The sequence below is a fragment of the Sinocyclocheilus grahami genome, unplaced genomic scaffold (genome assembly GCF_001515645.1).
Source record: "Sinocyclocheilus grahami isolate Dianchi unplaced genomic scaffold, SAMN03320097.WGS_v1.1 scaffold32.1, whole genome shotgun sequence".
In the NCBI taxonomy this organism is placed as follows: domain Eukaryota; kingdom Metazoa; phylum Chordata; class Actinopteri; order Cypriniformes; family Cyprinidae; genus Sinocyclocheilus; species Sinocyclocheilus grahami.
The window spans coordinates 3,951,066-3,974,254 of NW_015505211.1; the positions used below are offsets into that span (position 1 = coordinate 3,951,066).

The 23,189-nt window shown below is 36.3% G+C and overlaps 1 protein-coding gene across 1 annotated transcript in view; it reads left to right on the plus strand.

Annotated features, from left to right (window-relative positions):
* Positions 1-23,189, plus strand: part of LOC107578728 (neurobeachin-like) — a 132,144-nt gene that overhangs the window by 65,491 nt on the left and 43,464 nt on the right. Inside the window, exons 3-11 of the mRNA XM_016264658.1 lie at positions 633-754; positions 2,953-3,079; positions 5,884-6,003; positions 6,443-6,589; positions 14,619-14,816; positions 15,304-15,437; positions 17,156-17,264; positions 17,674-17,826; positions 20,136-20,304. Coding sequence (XP_016120144.1) covers positions 633-754; positions 2,953-3,079; positions 5,884-6,003; positions 6,443-6,589; positions 14,619-14,816; positions 15,304-15,437; positions 17,156-17,264; positions 17,674-17,826; positions 20,136-20,304 — 1,279 coding nt within the window. The remainder of the gene's footprint in view (positions 1-632; positions 755-2,952; positions 3,080-5,883; positions 6,004-6,442; positions 6,590-14,618; positions 14,817-15,303; positions 15,438-17,155; positions 17,265-17,673; positions 17,827-20,135; positions 20,305-23,189) is intronic.

Here is a 23,189-nt window from a genome sequence, read left to right on the forward strand (position 1 = left end):
TGAACAAATCAACATATTAGAATGATTTCTGAAGGATCAAGGGACACTGAAGGCTGATGTAATGATGCTGAAAATTCAGCTTTGCTATCACATGGATAAATCAAATTTTTTAAAAATAGAAAACAGTTATTTTAAATTGTCTTGATATTTCACAATATTACTGTTTTTACTGTCTTTTTGATAAAAAAATGCAATCTTGATTTTCAAAAACATTAAAAGATCTTAGCAGCCTTTTAAAAAGTAGTGTATCTAAATTATACATTTAAATTCTGTACGTTTTAAGTTACAATTTTTACTGAATAATTCATTTTACAAATATAAGCTTCACATTTCTGCCCTCTACCCTCCATATGGTTTCCCATAGCCTTCCACTGTAAGGGCATAAATGTTTTTGTTTTGTACAAACTGAGAGAGTTATTATCTCAAATTATCTGAGCATATTGTCTGTGGAAATCAACGCTATGCCACAAATGCTGTTAATGGAGTGCAAATTGTGGTATTAACCACTGTACCGAGGTCAAATTTGAACAAAATGGTCAGTTGATTATATATGAGCTTGTTCTGCAAATGTTGCTCGTGTGATTCTGCAAATGTGCAACTGCTAATTTCCTTGTGTTTTGCCCCCCCGGCAGGCCATTGCTTTGCCGCCCATTGCTAAGTGGCCTTACCAGAACGGATTCACTCTCAACACTTGGTTCCGAATGGACCCACTCAATAATATCAATGTAGACAAGGATAAACCATACTTATACTGGTGAGTATAATGTGTGTGACGCATTAAGGAAGTGCAAGGTAATGCTATGGCTTAATGCTGACCAGTCGTCAGTCGTTAAAATGTAAATGCCAGGACTGATTTCAGAGCACAAGCTCTGAGCGACCTAGACCAGCACCTGTGAGCCTCAAGCTTCTCAGCGTGGTGGAAACACGGGAGATCTGTGCATATGAAATATTGTATTACCATTTCTGTTTGAAGTGGCAAGTGTCTCTACAGGGCTGGCCCACAAGAAGAGACTGCTAATTTAGGAGTGATGAGCCCTGCCCTATTTTCCAGTTACCAAGAAAAGCCTATACCAGAGGGCAAACTAGATAAATTCACAAAATTCCTAAATGTCATAGGAGATTCTTTATAGAACCTCTGGTTGTTTTTGAAAATAAACCAGTGTTGTAAACAGGAGATGCCTTGCAGAGTAGCCTTGAGGATCCTTGCTAGTATTGACCTTTAATTTAATTTCAGTGCTACACTTTAATGCCGTATTCTACACTTCTGTAGCATTTCATTCTTTAATCTGGTTTTTATGTTAGTCGGGGTTTCTTGCACAAAAACACTCATAATCCCCTTCAAAAGACCCTGAAGGACCTACAGTACTTGTGGTGTGCAGTTCCTATTATGCTCGCTGTCGAGAGAACAGATAGGATGATTTGTTAATTTACTGTGTTAAAGGTTGCAGACAAGTCCAGTAGAATGAGTTATTAGTATACATAGATGTAATTTAATTTTACACGCCCATTTCCTGTAGCTCAACATGCAGCTAATTGTGCCCAGGAAAGAGACATACTGTAAATGTATGACTTGAATATATTGAATATATTTGCCTTAAGGACACACTGAATGATTACATGTAATAAGTCATATGCTTATAATAAAATTAATAACTGCATGGCTGTAGCAGCAGTTCTTCAAAAGGAATTAATTTGCACACACACATATTTATGTGCGTACATGTGTGTAATTTTTTGTTAATTACCATTTTTGTTCTACATGAATATCACAGAATGGGTGATCTTTAAAGATTTACTGATTTTTGTACTTATTATTATTACATTATATATATATATATATATATATATATGATCGGAAGCATCACTTCTACTCACTTCTGCTAATTTCAACTCGGTTCCCATTTTTCCAGACCTCAGCAGTGCACCTCAAGTGATAACGTTGATTTTGAATGGTTCTAAAACATCACCGTGGCAACGGCGTTATCACCAGGAGGTCTTTTTGAATATTTGTAACAGCAAATAATGGATATCCTCCTTATTTGGGTAGCAGCGTTTGCACAGTATTGAGGGAGGAGACACTGAAGGTACAGATTACCACTTGAGAAGTCTGAGGGCCACTGACCTCGCTTAAATCAGCATGTAATCCTGTTTCCCGTTTCTATGTTACCGTGATGAGCTCAGCATAGCATTATGTAGCCGTGTAGGCGCAGAGCGAGAGAAACAGCACTGCTTTGAGGCCGAATGATAGCCAGTCACCTTATCGACAGCAGCCAGCCCTCCCAGCAATCTCTGCTGCCAATGACTCAGTCAGCCATGTTTGTTTTCCCGCCAAGAATAAAGCCTGACATTCTCCCTCCATATTTTCACTGAGTTTTCACATCTGACTTATAAGAGTGCTATGCTTTTTTTATTTATTTTTTTTGCGAAAAACGTTGAAATCAGATTGTTCTGTAGCATGGCCTGAATAACAAAGTGCTTGAGTTGTTTGAGGCAGGGGAAATGTTGTAAATAGAATTTGAAAAGTCTGTGAAGTTATGATTAAAAATGTTAAAATATTGTTTTATGTTGCCTTTTCTTACAATTTATTGTTTTGTAAAGCCATTGTTAACTTTTTTTCCCATAAAATCAGTGCTTTTTCAAATCAAGTCACCCTTATTTATGTAGCGCTTTATACAATACAGATTGTGTCAAAGCAGCTTTACAGTGTCAAACAGGAAAATAGTTTGTCAATAATGCAAGATGACAATAACAAACAGTAAATTCTTCAGTTAAAGTCAGTTTATTGATGATTCAGTGATGTCCTCATCCAGTTCAGCTCTCTTCCAGTAGTGTCTGTGCAATCAAGCTGTCAATATTGCCAGAAATTAAGTGTCCCCAACTAAGCAAACCAAAGGCGACAGTGGCAAAGAGCCAAAACTCCATCGGTGTCTTTCTCTTTTGTTTGTCCCCTAGTTTTCGAACCAGCAAAGGGATTGGCTACTCAGCGCACTTTGTGGGGAACTGTTTAATTGTGACATCACTGAAGTCGAAGGGGAAAGGCTTTCAACACTGTGTGAAGTATGACTTCCAGCCCAGGAAGGTGAGTTTTGACCTGTCTAAACACACAGATGTAACTAGAGTTCAGTGGAGGGTTCTGTAATGTGAATAAATGGTCTTTTCCTTTATAAGTGACATCAAAATGACAATTTTTCGAAATTAAGGGGGTTTGATTTTGAACTTCTGATCTAAATTTTGATGAGGCAACCTAGCAGTCACATAGCACATAGCAACTGCATAGCAATCTAGAAATCTATATATCTTTTCTTGGATAATTTTGGGTAATTGTGTAATCTTACTTGTGCATACCCATACATGATATGGAAATCCGCATTATTTAAATGCATGTATTACTAACTATTCATCCTTGCAGAAGTTTCTTCTTTTTTTATTAACCTTGTAAATTTTTTATTATTTGTTTGTTTATTTTTATCAAAACGTCATAACTCGTTCTTCTAGTGAAATGACAGACTTCTCTCTGATGATATGGTAATATGATCAAATAGATACTAGGGTGAAGAAAAACATGAAATCAAAGTGTAACTGCCTCAGATTGTATATATAAGGCATTACAAGGAAAACAATATAAGGGAGAAGGACTTTTTCTCTTAAAATGGTAATTCAATATGAATCTCTGAGAAGTGAATGAACAGGCTAAGTGCACAGATACAGTGGGTACGGAAAGTATTCAGACCCCCTTAAATTTTTCACTCTTTGTTATATTGCAGCCATTTGCTAAAATCATTTGTTAATTTTTTTCCTCATTAATGTACACACAGCACCCCATATTGACAGAAAAACACAGAATTGTTGACATTTTTGCAGATTTATTAAAAAAGAAAAACTGAAATATCACATGGTCCTAAGTATTCAGACCCTTTGCTGTGACACTCATATATTTAACTCAGGGGCTGTCCATTTCTTCTGATCAGCCTTGAGATGGTTCTACACCTTAAGTTGAGTCCAGCTGTGTTTGATTATACTGATTGAACTTGATTAGGAAAGCCACACACCTGTCTATACAAGACCTTACAGCTCACAGTGCATGTCAGAGAAAATGAGAATCATGAGGTCAAAGGAACCGCCTGAAGAGCTCAGACTAAAAGATCCATCCAGAACTTAAATGGTGTAATTGTAATTGGTCAATGGAGTCCAACAGCTCAGAAGAAAATTTTGGAAGTGGAGGACTACTCTGTGTTTCAAATAGTGTTTTTGGGAAATCCAAAGCACCGTCTAGACGAAGATGAGCCATTCTTGCATTTATGTAAAATCTTAACTGGCATTAAAAGCTATGAAATCTCGGTTGCGGGATGGATTTTCAGTCTAGCAGATTTTGGCTTATCCTGTCACCCCAGCTAATATCGCCTTACGCTTTAATAAGATGCTGCAAAGGTGGAGAGGATATTTGGGAAATTAGGTCTTTTGAGGAAGTTCACACTAAATCTCCCAATTTCTGACGGGCCACACTAATTTCCAGAGCTCATCCATATGGACTCCACCCTGTGAGAGTTCAGTTATTTGCTTGAATTATGGATACATGGTTAACACTTTTACGTGATCTGTGTTGTCGTCACTGGAGCGCTTTCAAACGTCAGGCTCTGATCTTTAATTCATATGCAAAAACAGCTTTTAGCATTGCTGCCATCAAACAGAATGAGTCTGTTTCAGTAAATTTAGCTCTTGGTTTAGAAGCATGTAATGAGATTATGTTTTATGTGCTTGATCTAAAAATTGAACCATTTTAATTTTGGGGCCGGGTCGTTTCCGCTGACTTTTCTTGGTCCAAAGCTTGAAAGATTGGTTCAGTATAATTTAAGCTCTATATGTAGCATGCCATCAGTTACCACAGAAAATAAATTATCTTGTTCCATTGCGTTAACAATAATTAAGTGGACATCAACAAGACAAGGCATTACTGAGAGTTTGTCTTTTGTTAAAGTGCTTTGTATTTAATTTACTTATTTCTGCAAATAATTTAATTTTGTGGTAATTGATGCTGTCAAGTCAAGACTAGTGGATAATTTATTATCAATTTAATACATTGAATACATTTAGAAAATTGAATTTTTGAAAATCGAATTTAGAAATCACTTGGTTGCTTCAGGCAGGCAATAACATTAATAATAAAAAAAATAAAATAAGTTGGGCAGAAGGCCAATGAGTTGCTAGTCCAATGGGATTTTCCCCAATACTCCTGATAACCAATCTGAACCTAGTGACCTGCATAATTTTGTGGACGAAATGGTCTGTCTGGATAATGAAATACATGATTTTGTGTATTTATATGCATATAAAATGAAACGTGCCAAAACAGGAGTTTTTCATGATGCAGACTGACCCTTTCATCCATGAAATTCTGAGGATAAAATGTCCAAATTACGTGATGTTTATTCAAAATTGTGAAATATAAACTCGTAATTATGAGAAATAATATGAGAATTGTGTGCTATAAATTCACAATTCTGAGAAAAAAAAGTCTGAATTGCAAGATGTTAACTTACATTTGCAAGATATAATCTCATAATTACAAGAAATACATTTAGAATCGTGTGCTATAAATTTGCAATTTTGAGAAACATTTCCAAATTATAAGGTGGTAACTCGAAATTGTGAAATAAACTCATAATTGCAAAAATAAAGTCAGAATTGTGAGATATAGACTCAGAATTGTGAGATTAAAAAGTCACAATTAACTTTATTTTTTTATTTTTTTATTCTGTGGTAGAAATGGGCTTCCATAAAGAACTGTGTGTTTGCTACTGCATCTTTAAGACTTTTACATATGCTTGGCTGAGTGAGCGGTGTGAATATTGAATGCCTATTTCTACTTCCTGTCCTCTTCTACAGTGGTACATGATCAGCATAGTCCACATCTACAACCGTTGGAGGAATAGTGAGATCCGTTGCTATGTCAATGGCCAGCTGGTTTCCTACGGTGACATGGCATGGCACGTCAACACCAATGATGTAAGTGTTTGGGCTTTCCCATCTTTCCAGTGCTTTTACATTCTCATTCTTTTTCACACACAGCCTCAAGAAGCACATGATCATCTGAGCATTGTCAAAATCAACTTTTTTTCTTCAGCTTTGAAAAAACATCGCACCTGTTGGGTCCAAATGATATGCAATTAGATAAGCACTTCTCTCTGTAGATCAAAGGGATATAGATTAGCCTTAGTACACCTTTTTCCCTTAGGCAAACCTTTATAGTACATTGCGTATAAACTAGCTAAAATAATTCAGAACAAGGTGACCAGAAGATAGCAAGTAAACAGCTCCAAAGGGCCTCTTCAGAAAACCCTCAAGCCATTGAACTGATTAAAAAGCCCCACTTTGGGTATCTTGTTTTTTTTTCTTTTTCTGTCTTTATCTTGATTATCTCCTATTCCTCTCTCCCTTCCTGCAGAGTTATGATAAATGTTTCCTGGGCTCTTCAGAGACTGCGGATGCTAACCGGGTGTTCTGTGGGCAACTCGGCGCCATCTACGTCTTCAGTGAGGCGCTGAACCCCGCACAGATCTTTGCCATTCATCAGCTCGGGCCTGGGTATAAGGTATAAAACCTGAGATCACTGTTGAGAGAGTCTGAATGGTCATTAATTGTACAGGTTGGGTGCTGTGCAGCTGTGGGATATTCCTCCACCTTTGCTGCTCGATTGTTGAAGTACAAAGTTGGCATTTTGTGTTTTGACTGAATAAGTACACTCTGTGCTGAGAACATTCAGATGGATTAGTTCTGAAACATAAAAACTCTCTTCCTAAACTCTACCTCACTGTCTGCCGTCTACACAGACACTTACTCTCTACGGTAGTGTGCATATTAAATTTAAACCTCTTAAGTGATTTGAATACACCACTTGAATGTGGCGTCTCAGATGAAGACAGAGGATGATTTAGGGTTGTTATTGATAACTGCAACTAAAATGATTAAAACTGGTTTTGTTACCTTAAGTAAAGCTGAAATAAAACAAAACATAAATATTAGACGAAAAACTTGCTAGAAATGTTGCCTTGGCAATGAACTGAAATAAAATAAGTTGAAGTTGAAGTACCAAAATGACTAAATTTAAAACTTAAATAAAAATAATTTTAAGCTAAATAGAAATATAAAAAAAATAGTAATAATAAAACTGACAGAAGCACATAACAAAATTACTAAAACTAAAAATATATGTAAAACAATAATGGCAAATTTAAAAATATTAATAAATACTATTATATTAAATGTAATAATACTAAAATAAAACTGGGATGATTCAGTAGAGTTTGGCATTTGCCCATATTGCTAAACTAATGATGCAATATGCTGCAAAAACTAATAAAAATGTAAAAAAACAAAAACAAATGATGGAGCTATTATATACTGTTACTTGTCAGTATTGAATGCAGTATGAAGGTTAATATAAATATAGTACTTTGACTTTGTTCCCTATCTTGGATGTTTTGTTTGACGCAGTGCATTCTGGGACTGCTTTATCTGCAAAGGATACATGCAATGCTAATTTCAGGATTTCATAAACTCTAAGAATATGACATTTCAAAAGTGTGATTTCCATGCCTAGAAAGTACTGGAAATTTGTCAAATTTTCAAAGGCCATGGAAACTTCATGAACGTTTTTCTAGTTATACTCATATTTTTATTTCTTTGAATAGAAATGACTCTTTGAGACTGTTATCTGTTGCCAAACCTTTAGAAAAGCTGTCATGAGTATGAACTAGAGAGCGAATGACTGTTGACTGTTGTGTTGCTTTCCAGTTCTCTGTGAGTATTTGCATGAACGGACATTGGATGGTCCGTGACTAAGGCTGAGACAACCCTTCCTGAAACATGGGCCATGATAAAGTACTTTCTCATTACACCGGTTCTACATTTCCCTGACAGATCTGTTAGTAATACCTGTTGTTCTTCTCTCTTTCTCGTTCATTAACCGGACTCTCACCTCTCAGACAGGCCTGTCTCTCAGGTCTGTATGCATGTGGAGCTGATTTGCTGCTTCATGGGCTAAAGTGTTTATGCCAAAGCAGCACTTGACATAAATGAACCCTTGTTTTTAGCTTCCAGGTGGACTGATAAAAAGCTGTACACGCTGACTGTTGTGTTGCTTTCCAGTTCTCTGTGAGTATTTGCATGAACGGACATTGGATGGTCCGTGACTAAGGCTGAGACAACCCTTCCTGAAACATGGGCCATGATAAAGTACTTTCTCATTACACCGGTTCTACATTTCCCTGACAGATCTGTTAGTAATACCTGTTGTTCTTCTCTCTTTCTCGTTCATTAACCGGACTCTCACCTCTCAGACAGGCCTGTCTCTCAGGTCTGTATGCATGTGGAGCTGATTTGCTGCTTCATGGGCTAAAGTGTTTATGCCAAAGCAGCACTTGACATAAATGAACCCTTAAAAAAATCCCTTCTCAGTACAAATCTAGTAGAGGATAGGATAGATGGGGGATGTTAATCGCTGTCTTGTCTTTCTGGTTGACCAATTAATAGCTATTTCAGAGAGGAGCATTGAGGGGAAATCCAAGCCGTCAAGTTTGATTTTTCTCCCTTAACTAAAAAAAATCAGCCGCAGAATTTTTCTCTCCAGCCAAGCGCGAGACTCCCTAATTTAAGCTAAAGCTCTCAGGAAGCATGTGGACAGGGCTTGTTTACCCAGGTCAGATGATCTGATGATTATAAGCAGCTTTTGTGTACTTGAGTCAGATGATGTTGGCGTACATTACAGCTAAATACACAGATGATTAACCCCAACTCTCAGTGCTGATCTCTGTGTTGTTTTTGCATCAGGCAAAGCACAGCTTGTTTAGGCTGCTGCTTTATAAGACTGGACTATATATCTAATATTCATAATGTATTTATCATGATTTTGCTGTTGATTTAAAATTAAGCAACATGATATGGTAGATGTATGATTTGGTAAAGTGTATTAATTTAATGTAAAGTACGTTTTCTAAAGGCTAGTTATTAGACTTATTTCACAATATTTGCTTGACTTGCAGGAATGAGTGTTTTATTTGAGATGTTTTAATAGCCTGATTTAAATGTCAGTAGCAGAAACTATGTTGGTCATTTTGACTCATTTCATGAAACAGTTGAAAAAGTCCATCACAATGAATCGATTCAAAACGTTTAAACTTCATTTAAATCCTCAATCAAAAATGTACACGTCTCTGTGTGACACTTTTTTTATATATCTAAATATTTTAGTAAAAACAACTTAGCAAAAATCATTTTCTTTATTTTTGCTTAGTAATATTTATTTAATTTTCTTTTTAAATGAATGAATAATATTAGGTAAACAGTATTAAAAAAAAATAGATAAATATTGTTATTTATTGTTAAATATAAATGACAGTGATAAAAGTTTGATTAATTTCCATGAATCAGTTCAAACAGTCCGTTTCAGTGAATCAATTCAAAAGTTCATTTAAGCACACAAAAGTCCCTGTGACATATTTCATATATCTAAATGTTTTCAGAGAAATATTTAATTTTGTTTAATAATATTCATTTGATTCATATTTGATTAATCTTATTAAGGTTAATAATAATAGTAATAATGATAATAACAACAATATTGTTATTTAAGTGAATATAAATAAATATGATCAAATATTATTCTTCCCTGTTCTGGTTTAGTGGAAAATTTAAATAAAATAAAAAAAAGATTTATTTATAAAAAGCTGTATTTTACTTCTTGCATTAAAATATGAAATTGAATTTAAAATGGATTTAATAATTGAGGGATTTTTAATTATTAATCCATGTACCCACGTGACAAAAAGTTCCTCTTGTAAAAGAAAAATCAAGAGAGCAGAGAGTGTGGATTATTCATGGGCTGTGTGTGTTTGTCTGATGAGTGTGTGACGCTCTGATGCTCTATCATGATGAGACTTGATGTATGCAATGAATGTTTTACATTATTGATATAAAATTTTATGTGGATTTTTAATGTGATCATCTTTTACAGGTCTTGTTAAGCCACTGCTTTATTTTTACTAGTCACTAGTACAAGCTAACCTTGTGCAGCATCAGCCGTTCCTCCTGCTGTCACCATATTGAAAACATGCAAATGCACCAAGGCTGCATTTATTTGATTAAAATATAGTAAAACATTATTATTGTGAAATATTATTAGAACTTAAAATAATTTTCTATTTTAATATATTTTAAAATGTCATTTATTGCTGTGATGGCAAAGCTGAGTTTTCAGCATAATTACACCAGTTTTCAGTGTCACATGATCCTTCAGAAATCGTTCTAATATGCTGATTTGGAGCTTATAAATGTCTTTACTGTCACTTTGGATCAATTTAATGCATCCTTGTTGAATAAAATGATTAACATCTTGAAAATAAATTGAAAGTATGCAGCATGTAGCAATAAAGGTTGCCGATACTAGAAACAATATGCAATATTTCTGTCACATGACCTCATTGCATGTTCATTTCAACCTCTTGTATATGAAACAGTATGTATTATGCAAAGATGAAATTTCAAGCAGTAGTATGCTACACTGTTGTCACATGACCTCAGTCGATTGCATGATGGAACAAACAATCTGGTGAAAGTCTTGAATTGTCTATTTAATTTACGTGAAAATGTCAACTTTTGGATGTCTGATGAAATAATGAGTCAGAGTCAGTCAATTAATGCTTGGTCACACTTGAAATAAAGGTCAAGTGAAGTGCAGCGCATTGCATTCTGGGATTTAGTGTAGAGTATTCTCTGTTTATTGCATATATATATATTGCACATTTCTGCAAATGTAGCAGGGCATTCATGCATACATAAAATGTACAGGTGCAAACAGTACACATACTGAATGCAGACATATTACACATACTTCATAATACAAAACTAGTGATAGAATGCCATGCCGAGTCATATGAAGCTGATTTTTACATGCATGTGTTGCTCATTTGTGTCCTTATCTGTCTGTTTGTCTGTGAAAGTCTGGGTGTGAGTGTGTGTTGCTGCTGCAGCCAGTTGATGTGGTCCCTGTACCAGAGGAAGTCCAGATGTCTGGTCAGCATGTGACAGCCAACAAGCTGCTCTCTGGCTGTGCGTTGCCGTGGTAATTAGCATGTGAGGTATGGGGCACTTTGCATTGTCGAAAAGAGAGCCGTCTGGACTGGCGAATTTGTGTGTGTGTGTTTATAAGTTATATAGATCACCAGAGTGTATGAAAGCTCTGCTTAATTTCAGTGCTGTTAGTCTCTGTCACTGGTGCTTGTGCAGCTGTCCTCTCATGGGATTGTGAGGAGCAAAAGAGAGAGAAACCGCAAGGGAAAAAGTGTGCTAGCTTTGCAGCATGGGCTATGAGCCATAGGCTGTGTCGAAGCAGTGACCTGTTTTCCAGACAGCTGCTTGAGTTTGCTGGTGCTCCTGTGCCCTCTGTGATGGAGAAGATGAATGCCACATGAATATGCTGGAACACTGGCCCTGATTACATATTGTGCTCATGCCCACTGACTGCATGACCATGTTAATGGTCTCTTTCTCTTTTTGCATAGTTTTTGTGATTCTGAACTGCTTTTTTTTGGGATGTTCTCGGGGAAAAGTGCTCAATAATTGAGATGATTCGTGTTGGTGGATTTGATGGTCATAAAACAACCAGCTAGTCAAATAGTCAGTTGAGTGCTATATATTTTTATACTGTTTGTTTGTTTATTGTGTACATAGTTTTTGTACTTTAGATATATTTATTTTAGAGATGGATCTTTTTTATATTAAAATTGTATTTGTAGTTTTGATGCTTTAATTATCGTGCTAACTGCATGCTGTGCTTTAAATGTTATTTATTGATTATTATTATAGATTAATATTGATTATTGGTTAATATTTTCCCCTCTTACAAGGCCTTGGTTTCAACATCAGCAAATAAAGTTTGTATTTGAGTATTTGAGAAAAACGTTAGTATTTTTTCATGAAACTTTATGAAAACATTTAATTGTTTGTTTGTTTGTTTGTAGAGTTTTATTATAGTTTTTTGTATAGTTTATATAGTTGTTATTTATTTATTTATTGTTGTCCTTATCTTTTGCCCTAATCTAGTTATTTTATATTACGAATATTGTTGTGTATTTGACAAAATGCTGCAAAATGCATAAATGTAAATAGTATTATAGCTTTATTATGTGTAAAGTTATTATTATTATTATTTATTGTTTTTATATTTGTATATATTTTTAGTTTTGATGCTTTAATTAGTGTGCTGATAGCATGCTGTGCTTTACCTTTTAGACTCTGCACAATAAACCCTCTCGTGCTGTTCTTAATAATGTTCATAAATAATAGAAGGCTAGGATATGTTCCAATTTCGAGAGCTAGTTAAACTTAAGCTAATTGTGTGCGTGCGTGCGTGCGTGTGTGTGTGCGTATTTATGTCTGGAGTGTGGGGGTGAGGCAGGGTGTTGGTGAACAGAGTCTGGTAGATAAGTTTTGATGCTGCGTTCAGTGCCAGTCAGTGTGTGGCTAAGTGGTAGCAGGCCTGAGGAAACTGCAGTGAATCACAGTGCCAGTGCAAGGGTTTATTTGCATCTTACCGTTTTAAAAAATTGCTCCGTGTGTGACTATGTTTATGCTGCTCTCATTTCTAATGCGTCTGTCCTTTCTGTTCAGAAGTGCTGCTGTAGATTCATAGGGCAATTAGATGTTGCAGATATTATTACTAGATATTACTTTAGGTTTATTGTGTATCTACTAGTGTTTATTCATTTATTTTAATACTGTTGAATAGCACACAATAAGACTGGATGCATCTATAATGGGGTAAATGGGGTCAGTTTCAATGTTATATGTCTTTAAATTGGCCATCCCATCCCCGTGACCCTACATAAGTTAAAAATAGATGGATGGATGTCTTTATTACATCCTACATTTTTTCCTAAATTGCACGTTTACGTTTACATTCTAAATGACCCATTTATCTGTAAAACAGTTACACAAAATTCTTTCTAGGCATTCCATACTGTATACAAAATGCACGGTCAGGAAATTCTGCATGATCTTCTGTAAGTCCCTCATTCACTCCCTCAGTTGAGTAGTTCACTAGCAGTGTTGGGGGTAACACATTACAAGTAACGCGAGTTATGTAATCAGATTACTTTTTTCAAGTAACTAGTAAAGTAACGCAAGTTCTAGACTAAATGTGAATGTGCATTAAATCATCCCACTCACAAAAAACAGATTTAGTATTCATCAAAATGAATTAAAACAGTGAAATGCAAACTCAGAATATGACGCAAACCTGCAATAATTAAATATGTTAAATAACACAAATGTATCTAATCCCATTTTATTAACTAATGTCTTTGCTGCTGACTAAGCAAAAATGACTTTAGATAAATTATCAATTGTGCTTCATTGTTTTTTTTTATTGCTGAAGAGTGTTTCTTCTCCTGCGTTCTACTGTACAAACGTGAATTTACTTTTCAAATTGCACGTTTACGTTTACATTCTAAATGACCCATTTATCTGTAAAACAGTTCTGTAAAAATTCTTTCTAGGCATTCCATACTGTATACAAAATGCACGGTCAGGAAATTCTGCATGATCTTCTGTAAGTCCCTCATTCACTCCCTCAGTTGAGTAGTTCACTAGCAGTGTTGGGGGTAACACATTACAAGTAACGCGAGTTATGTAATCAGATTACTTTTTCAAGTAACTAGTAAAGTAACGCAAGTTCTAGACTAAATGTGAATGTGCATTAAATCATCCCACTCACAAAAAACAGATTTAGTATTCATCAAAATGAATTAAAACAGTGAAATGCAAACTCAGAATATGACGCAAACCTGCAATAATTAAATATGTTAAATAACACAAATGTATCTAATCCCATTTTATTAACTAATGTCTTTGCTGCTGACTAAGCAAAAATGACTTTAGATAAATTATCAATTGTGCTTCATTGTTTTTTTTTATTGCTGAAGAGTGTTTCTTCTCCTGCGTTCTACTGTACAAACGTGAATTTACTTTTCCTTCAGCCTGAGGTTTATTCATTACACTTTTTGGTGTGAAAGGTCTTTTACATTTGCTATAAATAGAACTTCTTATATTAAAAACAATCAAGTCCTGCTCATATTTAAAAAGTAACACGAAAGTAACGCATTACTTTCCATAAAAAGTAACTAAGTAACGTAATTAGTTACTTTTTAGGGAGTAACGCAATATTGTAATGCATTACTTTTAAAAGTAACTTCCCCCAACACTGTTCACTAGTGGCACAAAGTGCTTTACATGAGAGAGATTTTGCAGATACATGCACGTTTACACACACACACACACACTCATACCGATACACACTAACGTTTAACACCATTAGTGAAATGGCACATTTCTGCAGCCAGAGCTTCATTAACATAATGTACGCCTGTGTGTCTGGCTGCTCTGTGCCTCAGTAATTAAAGCATTATTATTATTATTATTATTATTATCAGTCCTCTGGGATGTGGCCCAGTCCCTGGTGCTTTCCACCATCCACTACCAAGAGAGACTGAAAGAGAAGCAAAATGTGAGAGAACTTCATTTGAAGGATGTGTTCACTTCATTTATGTGTTTCTTTGTCTTCACAGAGCACGTTTAAGTTCAAGTCGGAAAGCGACATCCACCTGGCGGAGCACCATAAGCAGGTTCTGTATGATGGGAAATTGGCCAGCAGCATTGCCTTCACCTACAACGCTAAAGCCACTGACGCACAGCTGTGCCTAGAGTCCTCGCCCAGGGAAAACCCCTCCATATTTGTGCACTCGCCACATGCACTGATGCTGCAGGTCGGTTTTTACTCGCACACAGACAACATATCATGTTTATCTCTGCTGTTTACTGATTACTGGGGGAAAAAACAGGCTAAAAAACTGAAAAAATATTTATGTAGAGAGGAAATGTTTTGGATTAATTAGTTAAACATGTTCATGTAAGTTTTTTCTTTGTTTTTGTTAAATGTGAAAAGTGTGTTTTGATATAGAAAGAACCATATTCTATTTAAGTATTAAATGAATTTTCAGTTTTTTTCATTACCTACTTAAAATGAGGCAATTTATCTAAAAATCCCAACTAATATCTTTATAGTAAGGGTGATGACGTTGACGTATCATGGTTGTAACAGAAAATATAAGCGCATATTGTGGGGCTGAAGGCACAACATGCAGCTTATTATCATCATACAACTGATTATAATTGTATACTGTATATATGATGCATTATGACCTTATATGAAAGTTTCCTTAAGCAAGTGTGCATTTTTGCTTGTGTATGCAGGATGTGAAGGCCATCGTCACTCACTCCATCCACAGCGCCATCCACTCTATTGGAGGAATCCAAGTTCTCTTCCCGCTCTTCTCACAGCTGGACTACAGGCAGCCCAACGACAGCCCTGTGGAGACGACCGTCTGGTGAGTATTGACCATACAGACTGCAGATCCACTGAACTTAATGTAGGGTTTAGTAGATCTTTAATTTTAACTTATCATATGCCATTTATATCTATTAGAGAATATTCTACCTTTTTTTTCTACACTACACATTTCTATCCAAGGTTAATATACAGAGACTACTACCAATTATTCAGCAATGAATACATTAAATTTGTCAAAAGTAACAGTAAAGCTTTTTAGAATGTTACAAAAGGTTTCAGTTTGAAACACTTTCTATTCATCAAAGAATCCTGAAAAAGAAATGCATCACAGTTTCCACAAAAATATTAAGCAGCACAACTGATTTAAACAATGGTACTAATAATAAATGTTTCCTGAGCACCAAATATTAGAATGTTTTCTGAAGGATCCTGTGACACTGAAGACTGGAGTAATGGCTGCTGAAAATTCAGCTTTACCCATCACAGGAAAAAATTACATTTTGAAATATAGAAAATGGTTATTTTAAATGTAAATAATATTTCACAATATTACTGTATACTGTATTTTTAATCTAATAAATGCAACCTTGGTGAGCATAAGAGATTTCTTTCGAAAACATAAAAAAAAACTTTTGAACGACTGTGTAAACTATACAAAAGTAAGCCATTTTTACATTTAATTAAATTAATTAAATTAAAAATTTTTTTGAGCCCCTAAACCACAGAAATGGCAACATTGGCTCAACCAATTGCGTGAATTTGGGGCACTACGACACTACTACCTGTTTGTCCAACCAATGTGAGACTAAGGGAGTTTTTGAGAAACCTGTTTGGAAACAATAATTATTTGCATTGTAAATGTTACAGTAATGTCTGCATGGCCCTCTCTAGGCCCTAAGTCCAAAGCTTCTAGTCTTCTAGTCTTGTAAATAGATTATGACGAAGAGAGCGTGAGATTTTGAGAGATTCATACCATTCTTGTTCACATAGACTGAGAGTCAGAGAGACCCCTCAAAGTAGTTTGGCCTTAGCCTCATTTCGCAGGTCATTGTGTAGTTCTGCTCATTGAGTTTGCAGGCATGGCGAGTAGATTAGAGATCAGCAGTGAGCTGGTAGGCATAATCAGCGGGGCAGAAATCTGTGCGCTATCGATCAGTGGTAATGCTCCCCGCTGGGATTTACTGTCTGTGGGGAGATGGGTGAGGTCACCAGCCCATCCGTCAGCTTATGGCAGTTTAGAAATTGAAAGAGACACTGAGGATTTCATCTGCAATCTTACTGTCTCAGCTATGTCATTTAAGAAACTAAGATACAATTCGTGTTTGCTAGAATGAAGATATTGCTTCTAGGAAAGGGAACGTCATTGTGTGTGTGTACATTTTTCTTTTTATACTGCTCATTGGGATACATTATCTTGCCCTTGAGGTGTCCTTAAACATTTGGCTACCATAAGAAATGTGCACTCTTAAAAATAAATGTTCTTTATTGGCATTGATGGTTCCATGAAGAACCTTTAACATCCATGGAACCTTGATAAACAATTCTTTAGATTTTAAAATGTTCTCCACACTAAGAAAAAATTGTTATTTTTAAGAAATGATTACTGAAAGGTTCAGTGGGGAAGAAAAAATGGTTATTTCATGAAAACCCACATTTGGAACCTTTATTTTGGTTTATTAAACCCTATCCTGATCCCATTCTCTCACAAATGCTACATATTTGAATGTGTATATATATTTTTGTTTTTGCTTGCAGTGCCACTCTCCTCGCTTTTCTAGTGGAGTTGTTGAAGAGTTCAGTAGCCATGCAAGAACAGATGTTGGGTGGAAAAGGCTTTCTGGTTATTGGCTATTTACTGGAGAAGGTAAGACAGTCATCCACAATTTTTTTTAATTAATAAAAGTCAGTTAATCATAAATTATAAGTTGTCTTTGGCCAAAATTGTGTCAGATTCACATGAGCAGAGGTTACAGACGATGACTATTTATCATTTTAATTAATAATATCTTAATTGAAATAGTTAAGCTAATCAGAGCCATGGCTTAGTGGGTAACACACATGCTCTAGACACACTGAGCTGCAGCACTTGTTCAGGAGATGTAGGATTGAATCCAGCTCACACTGTGGCCCTATCCCATAACCAAAATTTTCTGTCCCCTATCTAGCGTTTCTGTTAATAAAAAATGTCAAAAGCCTGAAACACACGGTCTGTCTCCCTCTATGCTGTGTCTCTCACTTTCTTTGTCTGACACTTGTCTCTCTCTCTTCATTAGTCTTCTCGGGTGCACATCACCAGGGCAGTTTTGGAGCAGTTTCTGTCATTTGCCAAGTATCTAGATGGGTTGACTCACGGAGCTCCTTTACTGAAGCAGCTGTGTGATCACGTTTTGTTTAATGCTGCCATCTGGATCCATACACCAGCTAAGGTGAGCTCGTCCCACACATGCTAAAGGTAAAAACTGTCCATTGTTGTTGAATATTTCCTTGTCCATAGCCATTGTCGTTATTTTTGCAAACTTGTTTATTTACTAGCATATAATAATATTATTTCAAAGTATAATAATGTTATTTTGGAATAGTATTTTACACTAACTTTCAGAAGTCGGTTTGAAAGAAGTATCTTATGCTCACCAAGGAAACTTACAGGAAATTTTCACACTGTATTGATGTTCAGAGGATCAATATTTTAATTACATCTTTCACGTTAATATAATTGAATTTCTTCCATTTGTTTCATTAAGAGGACCTGCAATATATGTAATATATAGTCTTGATACCATCTGTGCCCCATGGAACCACTACCAAAGGACCTTTTATTAGAGTATAAGTGTTAATGATATTCTAACCCAAGCAGTCAGCTTACATTATGCCTGAAGAACTTGTGTACTTGATTGCACAAAGCATATGTTTCTAGATATTTTTATCTGTCGAGTTTACGAGGTGTGAAGTGTGTGCGTAAGCTTTGCATTCAAAGGCACTTGAGCCACAAATTTGGGGGAAAAAAGTGCCGTTCCTCTACGAAAGCAGAGAGGCTCAATTATTGGATAATGACCTAGGAAACACGACTGCAGGAAGAAACGATCGTCCGCTTTTGTTCCCTCACCCATCCACGCAGAGGAGTGAATATCCTGCAGCGACTACAGCCCTTTATGATAGAGAGAATGAAGAAACATCCAGAGGGAATGAAAAATAGAGCGATGAAGTGAAGGCTTGAGTGCAGGAAGCAGATATGTGAAATATTACTGCTACGGAGAAAGAAAACGTCAAGCTATAGATCAGCTTTTTCAGTTTGAGGCAGATTTCACACTTTTCAGTGTTCTACCTTGATGTGAAAAAAAGGAATTTGTTAAAAAAAATAAAACACTCATAACACCTTAGCAGACACATTGGCGGTGAACTTTGCTAAGGCACCGCTTACATTTTCATTAGAACATGTAAAAAGCCTAGTGGATTCAACTTGTCATTGTGAGGTCCTGGTTTTCTTGCTTTATCTTTGACCTGCTTGCATATAAAGCTGTAATTAAGTTAGGGGGGAAATGTCCCCATGATATTGACCTGAATCAGCAGGCTGGGGCAAACATGAGATTAAACACACTGATAAAAGTTGATTTCCACAGCAGCCTCATTAAGCCTGAGCCTAATTAGCATGTCCATGTTGATCAGTGTAAGAAATGGCTGAGTGTAAATGTGGGATACACATGTCTGTGTGTGTGTATGTGTGAGGGTCCCACGGGGATGGCTTCAGGAGAATGGCTTTTTACACAGAAACACTGGAACATTTTCTTCACAGGAACAACTTTGTAAAAGGGAAAAATCTAACTCCGATGTGCTGTGTTTTTCATATTTATTTACTGACTCATGAAAGTATTGTCAGTTGCTTCAGCCAAAGGAACAGTAGCGTAATATACAGTAACATTCAGAAGTTTGAGGTTAGAGAATTTTTTTAAGCTAATTATTTTTATTCAGCAAGGATGTGTTTATTTGATCAAAAGTGACAGTATAGACATTCATAATGTTACGGACCTTTTCAATTTCAACTTTTTTAGAAAAATGTATTATGGTTTTGAATGGTAGTGTAGGCGATGATTATATTTTGAGGTGCTATTTACAATTTAGCATTGCTTTGAGTGCTTTATTACTTTACAAATATATATTTAAATATATTAATATTTTTATTTAAAAATTCATATTAATTATTATAAAAATTATATTGTAATATTACAGATAAAGTATTCATTAAAATGTTGTTTTATTACACAAATTAGTTTATTAAGCATTTAATTAAAAATCATCCTTCTGCTAGAAAATATATTCCATGACAAGTAAACTAACTGTACTATAGGTGCATGCACGCCATGACATAATTACCGTAATTTCGAGATACCAACTTGTAGAACTCATGATTACAACTTGTAAACTAGGAATTTTCTAAGAGCTATGATGTGTACCATGTGACCACTGTACCACCTGACTGTCTCAGATTCATTTAGCTGCTGTTTAGGTGTTGATAGTGTTGCCATAGAAATGCATATATACGAGTTCAAGGATGTGACCAGCTCCGATTAGAATGTCACATGTTGTCATCTCGAAATGATCGTAATTATGACATGGCGTGAATGCAGCATATGTATTTAAGCATGGCGTTGACTCTGTATTGACCAATCAGAATTTTGTTACAACCCTTTCAGCCCATTTTAAATAGTGTAATCCACTGTGTGTGTTTTCCATTTCTCAGGTTCAGCTTTCCCTCTACACGTACCTGTCGGCAGAATTCATTGGCACCGCCACCATCTACAGCACCATACGTAGAGTGGGCACCGTCCTGCAGCTCATGCACACCCTCAAGTACTACTACTGGGCCAGCAACCCCCTGGAAAGCAGCGGCATCACCCCTAAAGGCCTGGGTGAGTCCTCAAACATGTCTATTTGTAGAATTTACCACCTCACAGGAATCCTTTACACTTTACGTTATACTGTACAGAATAGTTACACATTGTCGACAGGATCAGGTAGCGAAATTAGCCTAAATGAAATCCCTAGATAGTGAGATCGCATGATCATTTTGTTTTTGAACAAAACAAAATACCACAGAGGAAATAAACATGTTCTGGGAACAGCTGAGCAGTTCAGAAGTCCTCACATACGCTAACCGGTATGTTGTGGCAGGGTGGAGAGTGTGTCTACAAAAAGACAGCCAGCAATATTAAGCATGAATGAAGTTTGAAACACAGCCCACTCCTTTTTCTCCCTCTGTCTCGGTCTATTTTAGTATCCTGGGCAACTTTTGTTCCTCAGACTTTAGATGCTCATCTTCATTCTTAATCCGGTTTGTTTGTTCTCAAGATTTCTTTCTCTCTGTTTCGCTCTTCAGTGTTTTCCACTTTCTGATTTGATCGTTCTCTTACTTCTTTTCTCATTCTCTTACCTGCTGTAGTTCATCTTTCATTTGTTTCTCCTTCCTTGTCACTGTTTTCCCAAATGCCACATGCAAAACCTGTCAGTTCTTCCATTTGTTTGCCATCTCTCTCTTTCTCCATCCTGGCCTGTCATTCCCAGAGGTGAGTCTCTGAGTTAGATAGATGGTATAGTAATGATTTAAAGTCTGAAGTGAACGATTTGTAGCATCCAACATCTATAACAGCCTCATGATGTGTTTTACTAATCTGACACGCTTATAAATGTTAGCCCTTAAACAGCTGATCACCAAGATCTGCTTGTTCAGCTCAAATGTATTTGTTTAGTTTACCTGTGACATTTAAAGTCCCCCTGTCGTCAAATATTTTATCCCTTAAAACTTATCTTTGATCATCAAAATGACATATTTAAATGTTTTTTCTTGTGAAAATAATTTTCTCATGCCTTAAAATAGCTTGAATGTAACTCTACACCCTTGCCTCATTTACTATACGCGGATCTATGAATATGTAAATTAGTCCCGCCTCCACTCAGTCACACAGCCAGCGCCTCCTGATCCACTGAACTGTAGTAACTGCAAAACAATGGCATACACGGATAATGACTGATAAAACTATGTTTTTACTAGCGGACAACTACAGTAAATGATCGTAATTATGACATGGCGTGAATGCAGCATATGTATTTAAGCATGGCGTTGACTCTGTATTGACCAATCAGAATTTTGTTACAACCCTTTCAGCCCATTTTAAATAGTGTAATCCACTGTGTGTGTTTTCCATTTCTCAGGTTCAGCTTTCCCTCTACACGTACCTGTCGGCAGAATTCATTGGCACCGCCACCATCTACAGCACCATACGTAGAGTGGGCACCGTCCTGCAGCTCATGCACACCCTCAAGTACTACTACTGGGCCAGCAACCCCCTGGAAAGCAGCGGCATCACCCCTAAAGGCCTGGGTGAGTCCTCAAACATGTCTATTTGTAGAATTTACCACCTCACAGGAATCCTTTACACTTTACGTTATACTGTACAGAATAGTTACACATTGTCGACAGGATCAGGTAGCGAAATTAGCCTAAATGAAATCCCTAGATAGTGAGATCGCATGATCATTTTGTTTTTGAACAAAACAAAATACCACAGAGGAAATAAACATGTTCTGGGAACAGCTGAGCAGTTCAGAAGTCCTCACATACGCTAACCGGTATGTTGTGGCAGGGTGGAGAGTGTGTCTACAAAAAGACAGCCAGCAATATTAAGCATGAATGAAGTTTGAAACACAGCCCACTCCTTTTTCTCCCTCTGTCTCGGTCTATTTTAGTATCCTGGGCAACTTTTGTTCCTCAGACTTTAGATGCTCATCTTCATTCTTAATCCGGTTTGTTTGTTCTCAAGATTTCTTTCTCTCTGTTTCGCTCTTCAGTGTTTTCCACTTTCTGATTTGATCGTTCTCTTACTTCTTTTCTCATTCTCTTACCTGCTGTAGTTCATCTTTCATTTGTTTCTCCTTCCTTGTCACTGTTTTCCCAAATGCCACATGCAAAACCTGTCAGTTCTTCCATCTGTTTGCCATCTCTCTCTTTCTCCATCCTGGCCTGTCATTCCCAGAGGTGAGTCTCTGAGTTAGATAGATGGTATAGTAATGATTTAAAGTCTGAAGTGAACGATTTGTAGCATCCAACATCTATAACAGCCTCATGATGTGTTTTACTAATCTGACACGCTTATAAATGTTAGCCCTTAAACAGCTGATCACCAAGATCTGCTTGTTCAGCTCAAATGTATTTGTTTAGTTTACCTGTGACATTTAAAGTCCCCCTGTCGTCAAATATTTTATCCCTTAAAACTTATCTTTGATCATCAAAATGACATATTTAAATGTTTTTTCTTGTGAAAATAATTTTCTCATGCCTTAAAATAGCTTGAATGTAACTCTACACCCTTGCCTCATTTACTATACGCGGATCTATGAATATGTAAATTAGTCCCGCCTCCACTCAGTCACACAGCCAGCGCCTCCTGATCCACTGAACTGTAGTAACTGCAAAACAATGGCATACACGGATAATGACTGATAAAACTATGTTTTTACTAGCGGACAACTACAGTAAATACTATAACATTCGTTAAAGTTACTTACTACTTACTTGACGATGTTGTGTCCTAAAATGCCTTGAAGACTCGAATGCAGCCGTTTGTGATTGTTAATTCGCGCCCGCGAGCATACGCGTGTGAAGTACTCCGGGCTACTTTTACACTGTTGCCACGGGTTATAATGCAAGTTAGTGGTTGAAAATTCACATTAAACCACAGCTTCATGGGTTTTTTGCTCTGATTTATTGTTGGTTTTTTGCTGGTATTGGTATATTTTG